The following is a 15,386-nucleotide window of genomic DNA, read 5'->3' as shown; positions in this document are numbered from 1 at the left end:
TATGTCTTAGCTCCCATCGTTCGTGTAGAAAATTTTGAATTAATTAAAAATTAAAACAGATTCTTTAAGCAAAACACAGCCTTGACTTTTATATTTTTGGCCTATAAATTCTTCATTTGGATTCTATCACACTGTTGCCACTTTCGACCATTTGGACCAAAAATGGTCCCTTCCAACCCCATTTGGTCCGATGGTCTTTTTTGTTTTTTCAATTTTGGTCCTTTTTAGGCAGTAGCCGCGGTTTTGGAACTTTTCTTCCTTTTTTACTGAGGTTAAAATTCACAACTCTGCCCACAACATTTGGCACACTTTAATTAACCCACATATAATTTTCAATTTACTTATGTATATGGAAATCTTACCACAAAAAATGCTCAGTCAATAAAATGTAGCAGACAAATGACATTTCATAGGAGATATTTTAGGCGAGGCATTAATAAGAAAAGTCAAGGGTCTAAGGGCAAACACATTACACGGACTTATCAGATATAATTCTTGTTTTAGTATCCAGATATTTCAATCGGTTATCAAACACTTTTCGTGATAGATTTTTTTCACTAGTTGAGCTAAGAAAATTTTTTTTAAATGCACATGTGCCTCTAAAAAATTTGGCAGGGCTTTCCACTGATGGAGCCATTACGATGGCCGTCGAGTTAAAATTTGAATTTAAAACTAAGTAAAATAATGAAACTAATTGGTTTTATGTTTGGTAACACATTCAAAATTTTTTACAAAGGCACGCTGAATACTTGAAAACTAAGTAGCTCGGCATAAGAAATATTTTAACTGTAAGTCAGGCTTTATAAATGAATAACGAATCGCGATTGAACAAAATTACTTTTATATTCAGATTTTGAGGCAAATGTAAAAAAGATTTGATTTCGAAAGAAGTGTTTTGTGTTTTATTCTCGTAGGTACAGAACCCCATAAACTTCAATAACAACGCTGTTAACTAATTTCTAGTACCTACTTAAATGTAATCAGGTTCCGTTATTGCACAGTTGAAACTTTTAAGACGTTTGATTTTTAATCTGAATCCTGGGCTAGACTAAGTAAATGTGGGTTTTTCAAAAAGCACACTTACTAAATCTAGGCTTTGGTATGAAATTTCAACGTTCAGGGGAAAAAGTAAGCATCATTTATGATTTACTGAGTTTGCTCATAGTTCGGCTACACCAAAACGCAAGTTTTTGAGCCTTTTCTTACTAAATCAACAACATAATGCTGAAACTAAGAGCTATGTCAGCAAAACCACATTCAAAACGTATAGTTAGTAAAGGCATAGACTTTCCTAGAAATTTGAAAATATAATACCTAAAAGTAGTGTTTTTGTTTGTGCAATTGGAATTAAGTCTTCTATTCGCTAAGTTTATTAAAATTTTGTATAGGAAGCTATGGAAACATCCTGAAATTTTATATTTGACAACGACTACGACACTTTTGTGAATTGCTTGTATCACAATCAAATAAAACAAGAATTTGGTCATTTTTTCTTAGATTTTGTCCTTTTTGGTCCCAAATGAAAGCATGGTGTGGCAACCGTGTTCTACCATGTAAATATGTTACTCATACGCCCTGGTAAATGTCCACTTACGTGCATATATATACATACGCTAATAAACCCCACAGAAAAAAATATCAATTGCAAGCTACAAGTTAACTAGAAGTTTACTATTTTAGGGGCAAGAAAAAAATTACCCACTTTTACTTTACAAAAAAAAGGCTATTAAAATAGCCATTAAGTCATATATACACTGTTGTGCAAAACAAAAGCAGCAAATTTATTGCAATTTTTCATATTAATAAATTTAAAGAAACGATTCTTTAAAAATATGACGAAGACATTCGTAGGACAATTAGGTATGAAACATTTACTTACTTAAAGCAGTTACAAGTAAGCACAACAAAAAATTTGTAATTGGCCTAGTACGGAGCTGTGCAAAACTGAACCAAGAATCAATTATTATAATAGTAAGTACTTCTCCCATTAATTTTTCATAACGGGGAGTAACGGGTACTAGCCCCATGGGCTTTAGGGTCTTAAACAGATTAATGGGTCAACGAGTAAGTGACTATAAGCCTGCTGATTCATAGAAAATAATTTATTAGCTTTGAATATAATTTCGGGTTTTTATTGTACTAAACAATGCTTCTTTGAAGCACAATCTACTGCTATTGCTCGTTCAAGGGGTTGCGTAGTGCACTTTATACCTTCTCCTATCCAATTGGCAACCTTCATTACCCGTGGCAAGACCTGTTCCTCATGGGACTAGGGGGTGGCGAGCAGGATGGCAACAAAAGTTCAAAATAGTAATATATTAAACCATTTCCGAGATGGTCTGCCTTGTACTTTAATAGTGCTTGTTACCGGAACGTACCGGATTTACATCAGGCAAAATACCATCAACATCGATAAGAGTGCGCGAAACCTTTGGGGAGATACTAGCTCTTATTCTATCTCTTCCAATTGCTTCCAACTGACACTTTTAACATTATGATACCCTGCGAAAAAACAATAACCTCGTTTTAAGACCTTTAGAACGCATTTTGAACAGGTTCAGTCGTAGGGGGTCTGAGACTGTCGCTTCCTTTGAATGGTTAATTTAAATACGCATTGATCATACTTGAGCGGTGTTGGTACAACGGTGGCTGCCGATTGACCCGCTGAGCATCCGACTAGCACCAGTTCGGAGGTGGTCCTTAAACCTGTTGCGTGAAGTTGCCGACTTGCGCGACTCTTAAATTTTCTCTACAGGGTACGTATGATGCATGTGGATATGTATGTTTGTATGAATATGTGGAGCAACAGTATGCATGTGGGGTACTAATGCACGCACTCTATCTACTCCAAAAGCCTTATACTCTTGCCGGATAAATACGCTCATATATTTTGATTTTCACTCAATTCAATACGCTTTGCTGTTATGTTGAGCATGTAGTTGTGACCTTCAGAATTCGTGCAAAGGCAATGTGTCGATGACCACAGATGCATTCATACATACAAAAATATAAACAAATGACGAACGCAATAAAATGCATATACAATGCCATGCACATATGGAAACAAAAACTGTGCACATTGATACTGACATGCAAACATATTTATCAGTTTGATTTTATGAACCTTTAGAAAATGTATACCAACAACGTTAAGTCGACGCAAGCAGCATCAACAAAGCGTCAGTAGTCGGCAGTGAAGAAACATTTGAGACACACATACTCTTAAGTGCATGTACGTACTTACATATGTAAATATGTATATACGATGATTCGAAGAGAGTTACTACAGAGAGCGTGGAAATATTATTTTAGTAAGAGGGGATTGCGATTACACATGCATATCTACATATGTATATAAATGAGTTACTCTCGCGCTTTGGGATAAACGCATTTACATACCAACACATTTGGTAATTGCATTGCGTAAATATTCGCGAATTTAGTAAATTTTAATTTGAAATCATTGTAAATGTTAAAACTGTGTAAAAACATACAATGTTCATGTGTACGTATTTATATACGAGCTGGTGTATGTTTATTATTGAGACAATTAGGGCGATTTGATAAATATTTAGTCATAAGGCTTTTACATGCCAACCTAATAAAACCGCACTGCGTTTTTTTAGCGCACGCCAACAACCGGCGTTTTTTGCCCGAACCCAAATAAGCATGCGTTGCGACAATGTAAAGCATTTGTGCAAACGTCAAATCTAAATGTCACGCAGAACAAAAATTGGAAATCAAGTTAGGTTTTCACACAGCAAATTCAATTTAGGTTGCTCTCATACAAGTTGTATGTGCATGAGACATTTTTGACAGAAAATGACTTGCGTGTGTAAACTCTCCAAATTTTTCACAGCTGCCCTATTTCTACTAAACGGTCCACTACAGAAAAAAAACCTGCCATTACTGAAGGCAACCCTGGAAAAATCGTTGGATCATGAGGGCATGTGTGAGCTGGAGTATATGGTCCAGTCCTAGGACATAGCAATGTTAATTGGACCATATTTGTTGTATGAATTGGAGTTAGTTTTGGAGCACTCGCTTGGTCCATAGCGAGTACTCCATACATGCATGCATGGAGTACTCGCGTTTTTTGCAGCGAAGCTAACTAGTAGTTGACTTTTTACGGGTATACCGAAAATAACTCCAAAGAAGTCAGCTTTAAAACTAAATGTGAAGTCATGCAGCGTTGCATAAAAGAAACCACGGCTCACTATGTTTTGGTTCTGATTTTTGTCGGCCATCGTCATAGAAGAATAACAATCAAAGAACGTTAGTTTATTTAGCGTTTTCAAACAGATTTATAGTTAACTCGTAGTTATGGCATCATTTCGTGCAGGGCCATAAAAACGCAGCGGGATTTTTATCTAGTTTTATTTACTTCTATCTAAAAGGATTATTGTGCTATCTGGAGCTTGTGTAATATAATTGACAGTTTTCAATGAATTATTTAATAGTATTCCAAGATCCCAGAGCCGCCAGACGTTACTTCTCTTTTGACAAATAAAATGCGTCAGAAAGATTGATGTTACCGTGTGCTATGTAGGTGAGCACAACCGCAAGTTTTAGCCGTGGGCCAATTTCCCGGTACAGGACGATATGTAGTAGATAATATCATTAGATATTGAGAGATAATATTGCCAGACACCATTCACGGGCGGTTATTTGTGCCATACGCTTCAAATTATCATTATAATACTATATAAAATTTTATTGAAAATGCGGTAGCTGAAAAATCAAATCTCGAGTGCCAATCCGATTTATTTTTTATTATTTTAAAATGACGATTATCAACGACGCCAATAACAGAGATGGCAAATAAAAAAGAGAGAGGAAAAAAATAGAGTCACTTTATTAATGTTGCACTACTTGGGGAAAAGTAGTTGCTGGCATTCAAAAAGTGGTTGCTGGCATTTTTATTCATGAAAAAGTACAGAGATTTCCAACCTTTCTAATTCTTTACTGCTAAAGGATAAGTATTTTTTTGTTAAATGGCTTTTTCGATTGCTGCTACCGAAATCGATTACATTGCATATCGTGGACTATCCAATATTATTTGTATCGAAATCTTCGGCCCACCTAATTCTTTATAATGGATGCCAATCTTATGTATTCATTTCTTAAGTTCATAAATTTTCTTTTTAAATAATTTTTTATTGGATATACATATGTGCTGCTTACTTTCAACTTTTCCAGATAAATTAAATATGTACTACTTACTTCCAACACTCCGATTCCATATATTCCTTAATGACGCAGAATTTTGGTAAAGGTTAGGATGTAAAAATGTTCCTGATGGTATATGAGATGCATGCGGGTGACAATGTGTTGGTAAACCGAGCCTCGCTTTTATCTCATCACTACACGGTTGCCCTCCTGAACTCGAACTATCTACGTCAGAAACACCGCTATCAGCTGGACTCGGAGGAAATGAACCTATAAGCAAATACAATTTTAAAGTATGCATTTTTTATCTCGATTGTAAAAAACTATATCTTTTGGCATATCGTCCCGTTTTTTTGTTAACCACGTATATACAATTTAGAAATTTTCGGGAAAGCGAAGAAACCTAACGCAACAACTTACGAACTTCATTAAAAAATGTAGATACGTGGTAAAGAAGGAGCTTAAAACCATGAATTTATTTTCACATTAAAAACTGAATTTTTCAAAAATACATGGTTAACGAATATACGGGACGAAATGCCATTTAGAATAGAGTTACGATCTGAGACCTTGGTATGAAGAAATATATTAAGAGGTATGCACCGCAAAATCAATTAAAATTCAGACTTAATTCATTTCAAATAATATTATATTATACATTGCAAATGCAGAGCTTAACTTGATTAAATTACAGCAACTATAGACATATATATATGAAATGAAAGGACTTGACACTTAAAATTTTCAAAAATTGATCAAACAAAAAATATGTAGATTAATAGCGTTTTCTTTTCTGGCTATAGTGTTACGCTTTTTGTACGCCGCGCAAGGGTTGTTGTTCTATTCTAAAAAACAGGCAACGCCTTTACGGGGTATTTCGTTCTTTTGTGAAAATTATTGCCTGCTCGCAACGCAAAAGCGTCACACTTTTACCCTGTATTAAATGACGGTGTGGCAGTGCAACTCTCAATTCGCTCTTGAGTTCCACATATACTCTGTTAATATGAGTGCACAGATCACCTACCAGATTGCACATTCACGAGTTCAAAATTGCTGCGTTCTGCGCATCTACGTCACAGTTGACTGTTTGAGCGAATGAAAGAAAGAGAGAAAAAACAAGAGCTAAAGGAAAATGACGTAAGAATTGCCCATAAAAAAGAGGTGATCTAATCTTTACATGCGCAGTGCGCAATCTTCTTGTGTGATTTGTGATATGAGTGAATATGGTGAGATGAAATGTTCTTTGTATGCACTATAAATGTTGACAATTTTCTGGGGTAGGAGTAACACTATTAAGGCTTTACAATTTACTTAGGCAACAATTTATTTCAGAAAAGAAAACGCTAAAAAATAAGTACAATATCTTAGAATGACACCAGCTAATGTTGTCTATTTAGCATAGGAAAATTGGTCAGATCCCCTACAGCGCCTAGATAGAATTTTCTATTCAGATAGATATAGGGTCCCATCAATGCAGCGTGTAGTACCTGTAGAAAAAACCTGAAAGATTTCCTAAAGAAAGAGAATTATTCAGGCTGCATTTATAATAATCCAGGAGAAAATAAAGAGACCCATTACAGCACCTACATATATTTAACTTTCTATCCAGTCAGTATAAAGCATAATCTAGGAAAGATAGATATGCCTCTTTAAGCATCTACATATTTAGATATAATTTTTTTCCAGCTATAAAATCTAGGAAAAACTAGATAAACAGAATTTTCTATTCAGGCAACAAAGGGAATAGTCTTGCCTGGATCTTTACGGCATAAACGTACTTACATATCTAAAATTTTTGATATTTAGTAATTACTTATATATACCCAAAATTTATTATAGAAGCAGAAGTTTTCATTCATTTGCTGATTCAACTGCATTGATTCTGAAAGGAATTCTACAATCTTATGTACATCTTACTTGACTCCGCAGAAAACTCACCTGTGGTAGCTGCTCCGTATGTTCTGTGATGGGAATTATGTATAGAACCGCCACTCAGAAGATTATGAAGCAATGGTCGATGTGGTATGGCCAGCGGTTGAAGTTGGTTGGAGTTCGTACCAGATCCCGCCAGCGGACCGCTATGCTGTGGTAGGCCATTCACATGTTGTTGTTGCTGTTGGCCTTGTTGTTGTTGGTGTTGTGGTGAGAGTACTACATTTTGTTCCGCTTTTATATGTATAATACTTGGAGATCCCGAATAGGTGGTGTCCTGTGGTAGTTGCTGGTGTTGTGATGCTTGTTGCTGGTGATGATGATGCTGGTGGTGAGTTAGCAATGGACCTGGACTTGTTGATTGTTTTATAACCGGAATTTCAGTATCTATAAATAGAAGAAAATGAAAATTAACAGATAAAATATTTGTTTTCTATTAGCTATTCTTCTTCCTTCTTCTTATTTATCAAAGTATGAACATAAATGCAAGATTTCACTTTCCGCAAGGTCACTATTTTTCACCAAATTGAAAGTTTATTGGCGAATAATAGCCTTAGTTTGATCAATAAGGTTACTGATTAACTTGGGACATTCGGGCCTTATTAGATTTCAAGTTTTTTTCGAATGAGCACCATAATACCAAAGGCAATATGATCGAAAATCTTTATTGACCACAGTCAAAGTTCGACTTTATCTCACAACAAAGCTTTTAGCAAGTTTGGTGAACCGGGAAAGCCTATTTTTTTATTATTTCGGAGTTTTGGGTAATAACAGTGTTTCACTAGAGCGAATCACTAAAAAAGCTGAAAATGTGCCCTCCTGATTCGAATACTTACTTCATCGAGGTTTTTAAAAATAGGGACAATTTTTTTAAACACCCAGCGAAATAAGGTTTTTTGTTTATAACCCATATATTTGATCATTGATTTCAATGAGTGATACATTGTTGTAAAGGTTTTCATTCAGGCCATAATTTCTCCCAGGAAGTCATTTACTTCTTTGGCATTTTCAGTTTTTGTCAACAATTATTTGCGCAAGGTATACATATGTAACAATAATGTAAATAAGGAATAATAGAGTCAAATGTCACTTATAATTACTTTATAGTATTTACCAACGTGGAACATTTTGCTGCTTTTCCAGGATGCTGAACATTTATTTTTCGTATTTTTTTTTTATCTTGTCATGAGTTAAGTGCTCAAACAAAGAGGCACATTTCCATATGGTTTACATTCCGCACATCATTTTTATAATGCGCACATCATAATAAGTTTCAGGTGCGATCATTGTTTTGAAGATCGATAATTCTCCTAATACTAACTGTACGCATCGTATACCGATGGTTGCAAACTAACGGAAGGGGTCGGGTCTGCTGTTTAGTGTCGAAATAAGTAGATCCTTTAGTCAGCCAGATCACTGAAGTGTCTTTCATGCAGAAATTGTAGCCATGAAGAAAGCAGCAGAAATTCTGTCGCGTCAATATGTACATATATTGATAGTCAGGTGGCGATTAAGGCAATAATCTCACACAGTACTTCATTAAGAAGTTTCCTGCAATGTAAAGAAACATTGGGAAAACGTCGTTCAGGCCGGATCATACATCTGTACTGGGGTCTCGGTCATCAACGGATAGAAGGTAACGAAAATGCCGATGAGAAGATGTCTCGATCCGTTGCCAAATTTCTAAGATCATGTGAAAATCCTACGACGTTAGATTCACAAACTATCTTATATCTCCAAAGAGAGAAGGATTAAGGCTCACGATAGGCATACATGCCTGCTACTAAGCTAGGTTTTAGAAACATTTTAGAATTCGCCAATAGGTTGAAGTTATATTATAACATAAGTCCTGGTACCTAGTTGGGGTTTTTAATGTATTGTCGTCAAACAAATTATGGTAACACTAAGTATGGACACATTTTCTCAAAATCATATAAAGCGTCTTGAGTCAGTTCAAAAACAATTTTTGATATCAGCATTGCGTGGCCTTAATTGGGACTCACTTTCCTCCATACAGAAGTGTACTTCTGCTTATTAGCTTACCCACTCTGGAAAATCGGAGAATATTACTGGGGGTATTGTTTATCCATAAGCTCATTATTGGAGAAATTTATTCTGCGGGTCTTCTCAGCCGTTTGTTTTTTGCTGTTCCCCCTAGAGTATCCAGACACTACGTTCCTTTTTATTTACCCCTTTGTCGTTAAAAATTTGCTAAAAATAATCCTCTGCTTAGCTGGTGCTCGCACTACAATGACTTGTATAACTGTATCAGTATTGAATGTACTTTTGCCACTATACGTAATGCAATACTTGCCTATCTAATCTAACCTAAGAAATACAAGCTAATTTAATATACCGGCATTATTTCTTCCGTAAAAAGAATATCGTATAAGGATGAATTGGATACATGGGTTCTTCAACCTGTATCATTAAGAAGAAACAAGACAGTACTGTGCTGATTGGAATCTGGTGCATTCCAAAAACGTAACAAATATGCTTTCTCACGAGTTACTGACCGGAATCGTATGCATTCCGGCAGTATAATTTTATGGGTCAGGCATCGAGTTGATTGGAATCCGGCGCATTCCAACAACGCAAGTCATGTTACTTTTTTATGCATTGTGATGGCGTACCTCATTACACTACTCAGAGTTCTGCCGGATTCCCATGACATGCTGATTGGAATCTTGTTGCATTCCGCCAGTATAAGATCTTATTGTTTCTCATATTTCTTACTAATATATTCTGTATTTAAATTGTAATGTTTGTAACATTGTTGAAATTTCGATATATATTTAAATTTTAACTTTTGAGTTTATATTTATATCTTTTATGTTATGTAGTCAGCCATTTTACGTTTGCTGTCGACTTTAATTAAATAAATTAATAAATTCAGTCTATGTAAGGTTTTTATTGACCCGCCAGCTCAACTGTACACGTTCATACATATCAAGCATGAGTGAAAATGTAATATTCCCTGCAAAAATCGCGAGTACTCCATGCATGCATGTATGGAGTACTCGCTATGGACCAACCGAGTACTCCAAAATTAACCACAATTCATACAAAAAATATGGTCCAATTAACATTGCGATGTCCTAGGACTGGACCATATACTCCAGCTTCGCATTACATCAGAGTAATCCATGGAGTACCCACAGTCCAATAAACATCGTGTAGTGATTACAATCGTTAAAAATGAGCAATGATCGGCTTACAATATGTTCGTGTAGAAACATGAGTTGGTCCATTGCTGCATTACTGTGGAGTATAAATGTAATTACTCCAGTGGACCACATGATCCAACGATTTTTGCAGGGTTGTTCTCAGGTTCTTTAACAAACAACAGGTGGGAAAAAATAGTTTACAGACAAATCAATTACGTTAACTAACCGGTGAAATTGGGAAATCAAGATTTGGTGAATGGGTGGTGATCACCTGGCTTGTACTGTTGTTGCTGCGGGAGTTTCCCAAGCTGATAATCTATTGAGTTTAAGTAGAAATACAAACCTCACATTTCGTAAGAAATTTAAAGCAATTATTTACTATTAATTATTTATCAGTCTGATTCCTTCAGTAAATTGAAAGTTAGTTGTATGAATTAATTTATTATTCTCTATGTTTAAAATAGGTAGTTCTTGGTTGACCAAATTTATGTAATTCTATTTTCATCATTGTATGTAATTCTTTCTACTGCTAGAGCTAACATTACCATAACTAACTTGTCTGTGGTCAAGAAACTATTCACACATATATGGATACGTACGTATTTTTGTATGTTTGTATGTGATTTGTTTTCCGGTATACGACAGAACACTTAAAAACTGCAGTCAGACATGCAAAGTGTGCCTTTTCGAGTGCTAATAAACAACAATGCACCACCACAGTTGAAAGTGTATCCACAATGACATTGACCCGGTTTGCAGCAAGCTAACTCAACAACTTACCAAGCAACTGTCAACTGGGACTAAATTGGTAATAATAAAAATATTTATTTTCCCAAGTCGGCAGCCCAAATGCTGTCCAACAACAAAATTTTATAAAGAAAAATATCTATGTAGATACATATATGTATATGTATGAAAACACAATTATATACATACATACATATATGTATGCAAACAAGTTTTACTAAACCGGCGCTACTTTTTAATTTAGTTGTAAGTATTCAACTGGCACCGAAAGGAAAAATCCGCTGCAAAATGAAAATGAAATTGAAATCGCAACAAAAACAACCTGAGAAAATTCAAAGAAGTCATAACATGCATGTGTGTATGTATGTATATGTTTGCAAATGATGGTACACTGCATTATTGTATGCAATTCATCATGGTTGAGAAACGAGTTTCGCTTATGTAGTCGTTGTTAACGTACTTTCGCCAATAGAAAAAAGAAAAAAAAAAAGAAAATATCGGTAACAATATCAATAGTTAGTTGCAACTAATTATCATATTTGCAATAGCAACAACACTGCCACACTAATGCGGTTGAAAAAAATTAAAAGTAAAAGTGCATTTTCGCTAATTTCTATTTCCAGATGTTGCAGTTGATTTTGTTGTATTTATACCAACAAGAAATAAACAAGATTTCCCCTTTCTTTCCACCAAACCATCTATTTAACTAAACCGTTTTGAACCGATCTCGTGTTCGCATGTAATATTGCGATTCACGTTTGCAAACGCACATACATACATAGATGTAAGCAAAGAGCAACAGAGTGCAGCTTTTCGAATATAAACACTGCACAATGGCACAGTAATGATTTTCAATTATGTACAATAATGCTCGCTTTCAGCGATCACTATTTTTGTTGATACGCTGCCAACATTTTTCAGCAAATCGAGTGATAGAAAATTTGTTCTTTTAACAGCGAGTTGAGCCAACTGCCAAAGTAAATAATTATCCTAAATTTTTAAGGAAAGGGAATTCTTAAATAGTTTTTCACACTTCATTATAACATTAAGAAGAAAAATAGTATTCTTAACCAGCACTTTAAAATGTCAAAGAAGCCGAATAAAAACGTTGAGTGAATGTAGTGGAAAACGTTTATCTTATAGCGTTTCCTTTTCTGGCAAAAGTGTTACGCTTTTTGTACGCCGCGCAATGGTTTTAAATATATTTTGTTCTGTTCTAAAAAGCAGGTAACGCCTTTACGGCGTATTTCGTTCTTTTGTGAAAATTGTTGCGTGCTCGCAACGCAAAAGCGTTACACTTTTACCCTGCATAAAATGGCGGTGTGGCAGTGCAACTCTGCTAAACCAGGTGTTCGTGACAATTTATTTTCGTAACTTCACATATTTTTAAGCGAAGAAAATTGAAATGAAGGAAATAACTGCTAATTAATTTTTATTATCATTGACAGCGCGTTCGTGGAAATCAGCCAATACACGGGGTAGCCATTTATGTTCTCTGCATGCACTTTAAATGTTCAAAATTTTCTGGAGTAGGAGTAACTGAAAAAAAAAATACTTAACAGTGCGTTCAGAAAATGATTACTCAAGGTTTGGTCAACAGTTTTGTTCCCTGAAAACGCCCATGGCCAACTTTATACCATCTATTAATAAAGCCTGAAGACCATACTATCTACGGCTGTCTAGTTCCTTAAAGTCTCCGGAGCGAAGTGTAATAAGGCCAAGTACTAAATTATTTGTTTACCATCGATGTGATCAGAAAAAGCTAGTTTGGATTCAACAGTTTAATTGATAGTTGAAAACCCTAGTTCTTTAAAAAAGATGTTTTCAACATAACATTTGTCATCATGATGGAGGATATAAGATTAACAAGTTTTAATTGGTATTGTAACAAGCCAAATTAAAAAATTGACTTCGACTTATACTCTCAAGGACTCGGTGTTCATAAGCTATATCAAGTTGAGCGTACGTCTCAAAGAAGCTACAACATCCTTCTTTGCGTTAGTGGTTTCGGTAACGGGAAGAGGTTTTGGTAAACCTCGTACCGCACCAAAATTGATTGTCTTGAACACACTTCCACAATAAAGCATTTATTGTCTGTCGAAACTCAGTGAGTGAAGAACTCGACTAGAAACCACCTGCCCTTATCGTTAAAACAACAACAAGAACAACTAAAAAATTATATATTTTATACCATATATATAAAAATAGGGATAAAATAATAAAAAGTGCCAGAAATCTAAATTTGAGTGGAGACCTTGAACCCATCATGAGCAATTAAGTGACAAAAGTCCCACACTCAGAGAAAAAATCGTTCTAAAACGAACGAAACAAGTTCAAAAAGAACAGTCGTTGACAAAAGTCTGTTAAGTACGTTTTTTCTGAACTCGTGGCCGATGAGCTTGTTTTAAGAACAGTCTTTCCAAGCACACCGTTCGTATTTTATGACCAGTTTGGTATTGATGTGTGAACCACTATTTGTGCTTAAAATAAGATTTTTTGTTCTCACGCTTCGAGAACAACTTGTGGTCGATTTAAAATTTTTCGTTCTCAATTCAAGAACGGTTTGGGCTTGATCATTGATGGGAGGGGAAAGTATTTTATGCATTTTTTCTTATGTTTCTCTTATTGAGAAATTATTATTATTTGAAGGTGTAATCTGCATATATACTTAAAACATTTCATAACAAGTTTGAGAATTATCTGTGCATAAGTGAATCGAAAAATAATTGAACGAAAAATAAAAGTTAAAAAATTGCTTTAAAAAATTTTATAGTTTGACGGTGATCGAACTCGCGCCACGGGATCGCAACCACAACATCATAACCGCTGGGCCACTACGACTGGTTGATAGCTTGCGCCAAATGTTGTATTTAACATCGTAGTACACACGAATTTTACCGTTTCTTTTTACTTGAACCTAATTTAAGAACATTGTTCTCATTAATAGAACATTTGTTCATATTTTACCACCAGCCGTTCTCTTTTCAAGAAAATGGTTGTCAGTTCAAGAACAAGGTTGTTGTTTTGAGAACAGGTCGGTCGTGTTTCAAGTACAAAAAAGAACATGAAAATCTTGAATTGAGTCCGGTGGTGCTGGATTTTAGAACGGCGTTTTTCTCTAAGTGCATGTGTGCAAAAAAAGGTGTTTAAGGTAAAAGATCAACATTTCCGGACTTTTGGATTCTTCTCGAAAATTGTATCAGTAATCGAAAAAATATTCTTCTACTACTACATCTAGGCATTCCCCACCAAAAGTGATTTTATAGTTTTGGGGCCACGCCCATTTCCAATGACTTAATCGCCTTCAACAAAAAGTTGTCGTTTTCTATAAAATTACAAATGTAAATTATTCAATCAAAAGCGTTTTTTCATATAAGTCTGAATCTTAAAATTTGTAAATCCACATCGGAATATTTTGGTTTGTATTTGGTAATAAGTGGTAAAATTAAACGCATTTTTTTATTCAAAGGAAGACAGAAATTATCTCGTTCAGCTTTTTAAACGTGTTGTTTTAGTCCATGCAATATTTAATGAAATTTTATTTTCATAAGGAGTTAGGAAATCGGCAGAATTGATTTAAATTTTGATAAAGTGGAACCTAATTTATAATAGTGCTACATAAATATTTTGCGTTGAAAAAATGTCTCAAGCATATGCAAACAAACTTTGATTATCTTAATATGAATTGATCCACGGTGCAGCAGTGCCATAATTTAAGTCCATAAATTCGTATGCAACTCCTGCCACCATTATGACGAATGCATGAAAGTGCAAGCGAATACTGCAGGAAGGAAATGACTGACGAATTGTTATAAGAGTGCGGTGCAGTGAGGTGCATTGCGTTCACTAACGACTCATAGGCAGGCGCAAGCCGATATCATCAACATTTTAACAGAGGTAGTAGCTACGAGTGACGATGAATATTGTATGTACATACATATATGTTCATATGTGTCAGTATTTGGCAAGCAGTATATATACATACATATATCAAGAAGTAAGTGTATTTTCGACGGCGAGCCTCTGTCAGTCGATGCAGCTGCTGCGTTGCAATGCGCTTACAGCGATGTGTAATTGGGATGCAGTCGCACAAAGAAACACATGCAAAGGAAATGTGTAGGTACATATATGTATATGCACCAAAGCTACATAAATAGGCATTTTGTTAAGTTTACTAAAAGTACACTGTACGTACATATCAACATACGTATGTTTGTAAAATACTTATTTATGAATACATGCATATGTACATATAAAGGTAAATACAAATGAACGCCAAACGTCAAACGTATGGCCGCAAGAGAGGAAGAGAAATCAGGTCAAGGCTTGTCGGCATAGTAGTTGTCGTTTACAATTTATGCTTTGTTAGTT

The 15,386-nt window shown here is 35.1% G+C and overlaps 1 protein-coding gene across 18 annotated transcripts in view; it reads right to left on the bottom strand.

The window, feature by feature from the left end:
• The window catches only part of Eip74EF (Ecdysone-induced protein E74), a 399,127-nt gene that overhangs the window by 16,387 nt on the left and 367,354 nt on the right, over positions 1 to 15,386 (bottom strand). For 17 of the 18 annotated variants that reach the window (XM_067791371.1, XM_067791373.1, XM_067791379.1 and 14 more), the window contains 2 exons: positions 7,108 to 7,488; positions 5,224 to 5,439 (listed from right to left, as the gene is read on the bottom strand). In XM_067791371.1, the coding sequence (XP_067647472.1) occupies positions 5,224 to 5,439; positions 7,108 to 7,488 (597 nt within the window). The remainder of the gene's footprint in view (positions 1 to 5,223; positions 5,440 to 7,107; positions 7,489 to 15,386) is intronic. The other variant, XM_067791369.1, reaches the window with a different exon arrangement.

The sequence above is a fragment of the Eurosta solidaginis genome, chromosome 5, assembly GCF_040869045.1.
Source record: "Eurosta solidaginis isolate ZX-2024a chromosome 5, ASM4086904v1, whole genome shotgun sequence".
Taxonomy (NCBI): Eukaryota; Metazoa; Arthropoda; class Insecta; order Diptera; family Tephritidae; genus Eurosta; species Eurosta solidaginis.
This window is presented reverse-complemented; position numbering and strand designations above follow the sequence as displayed.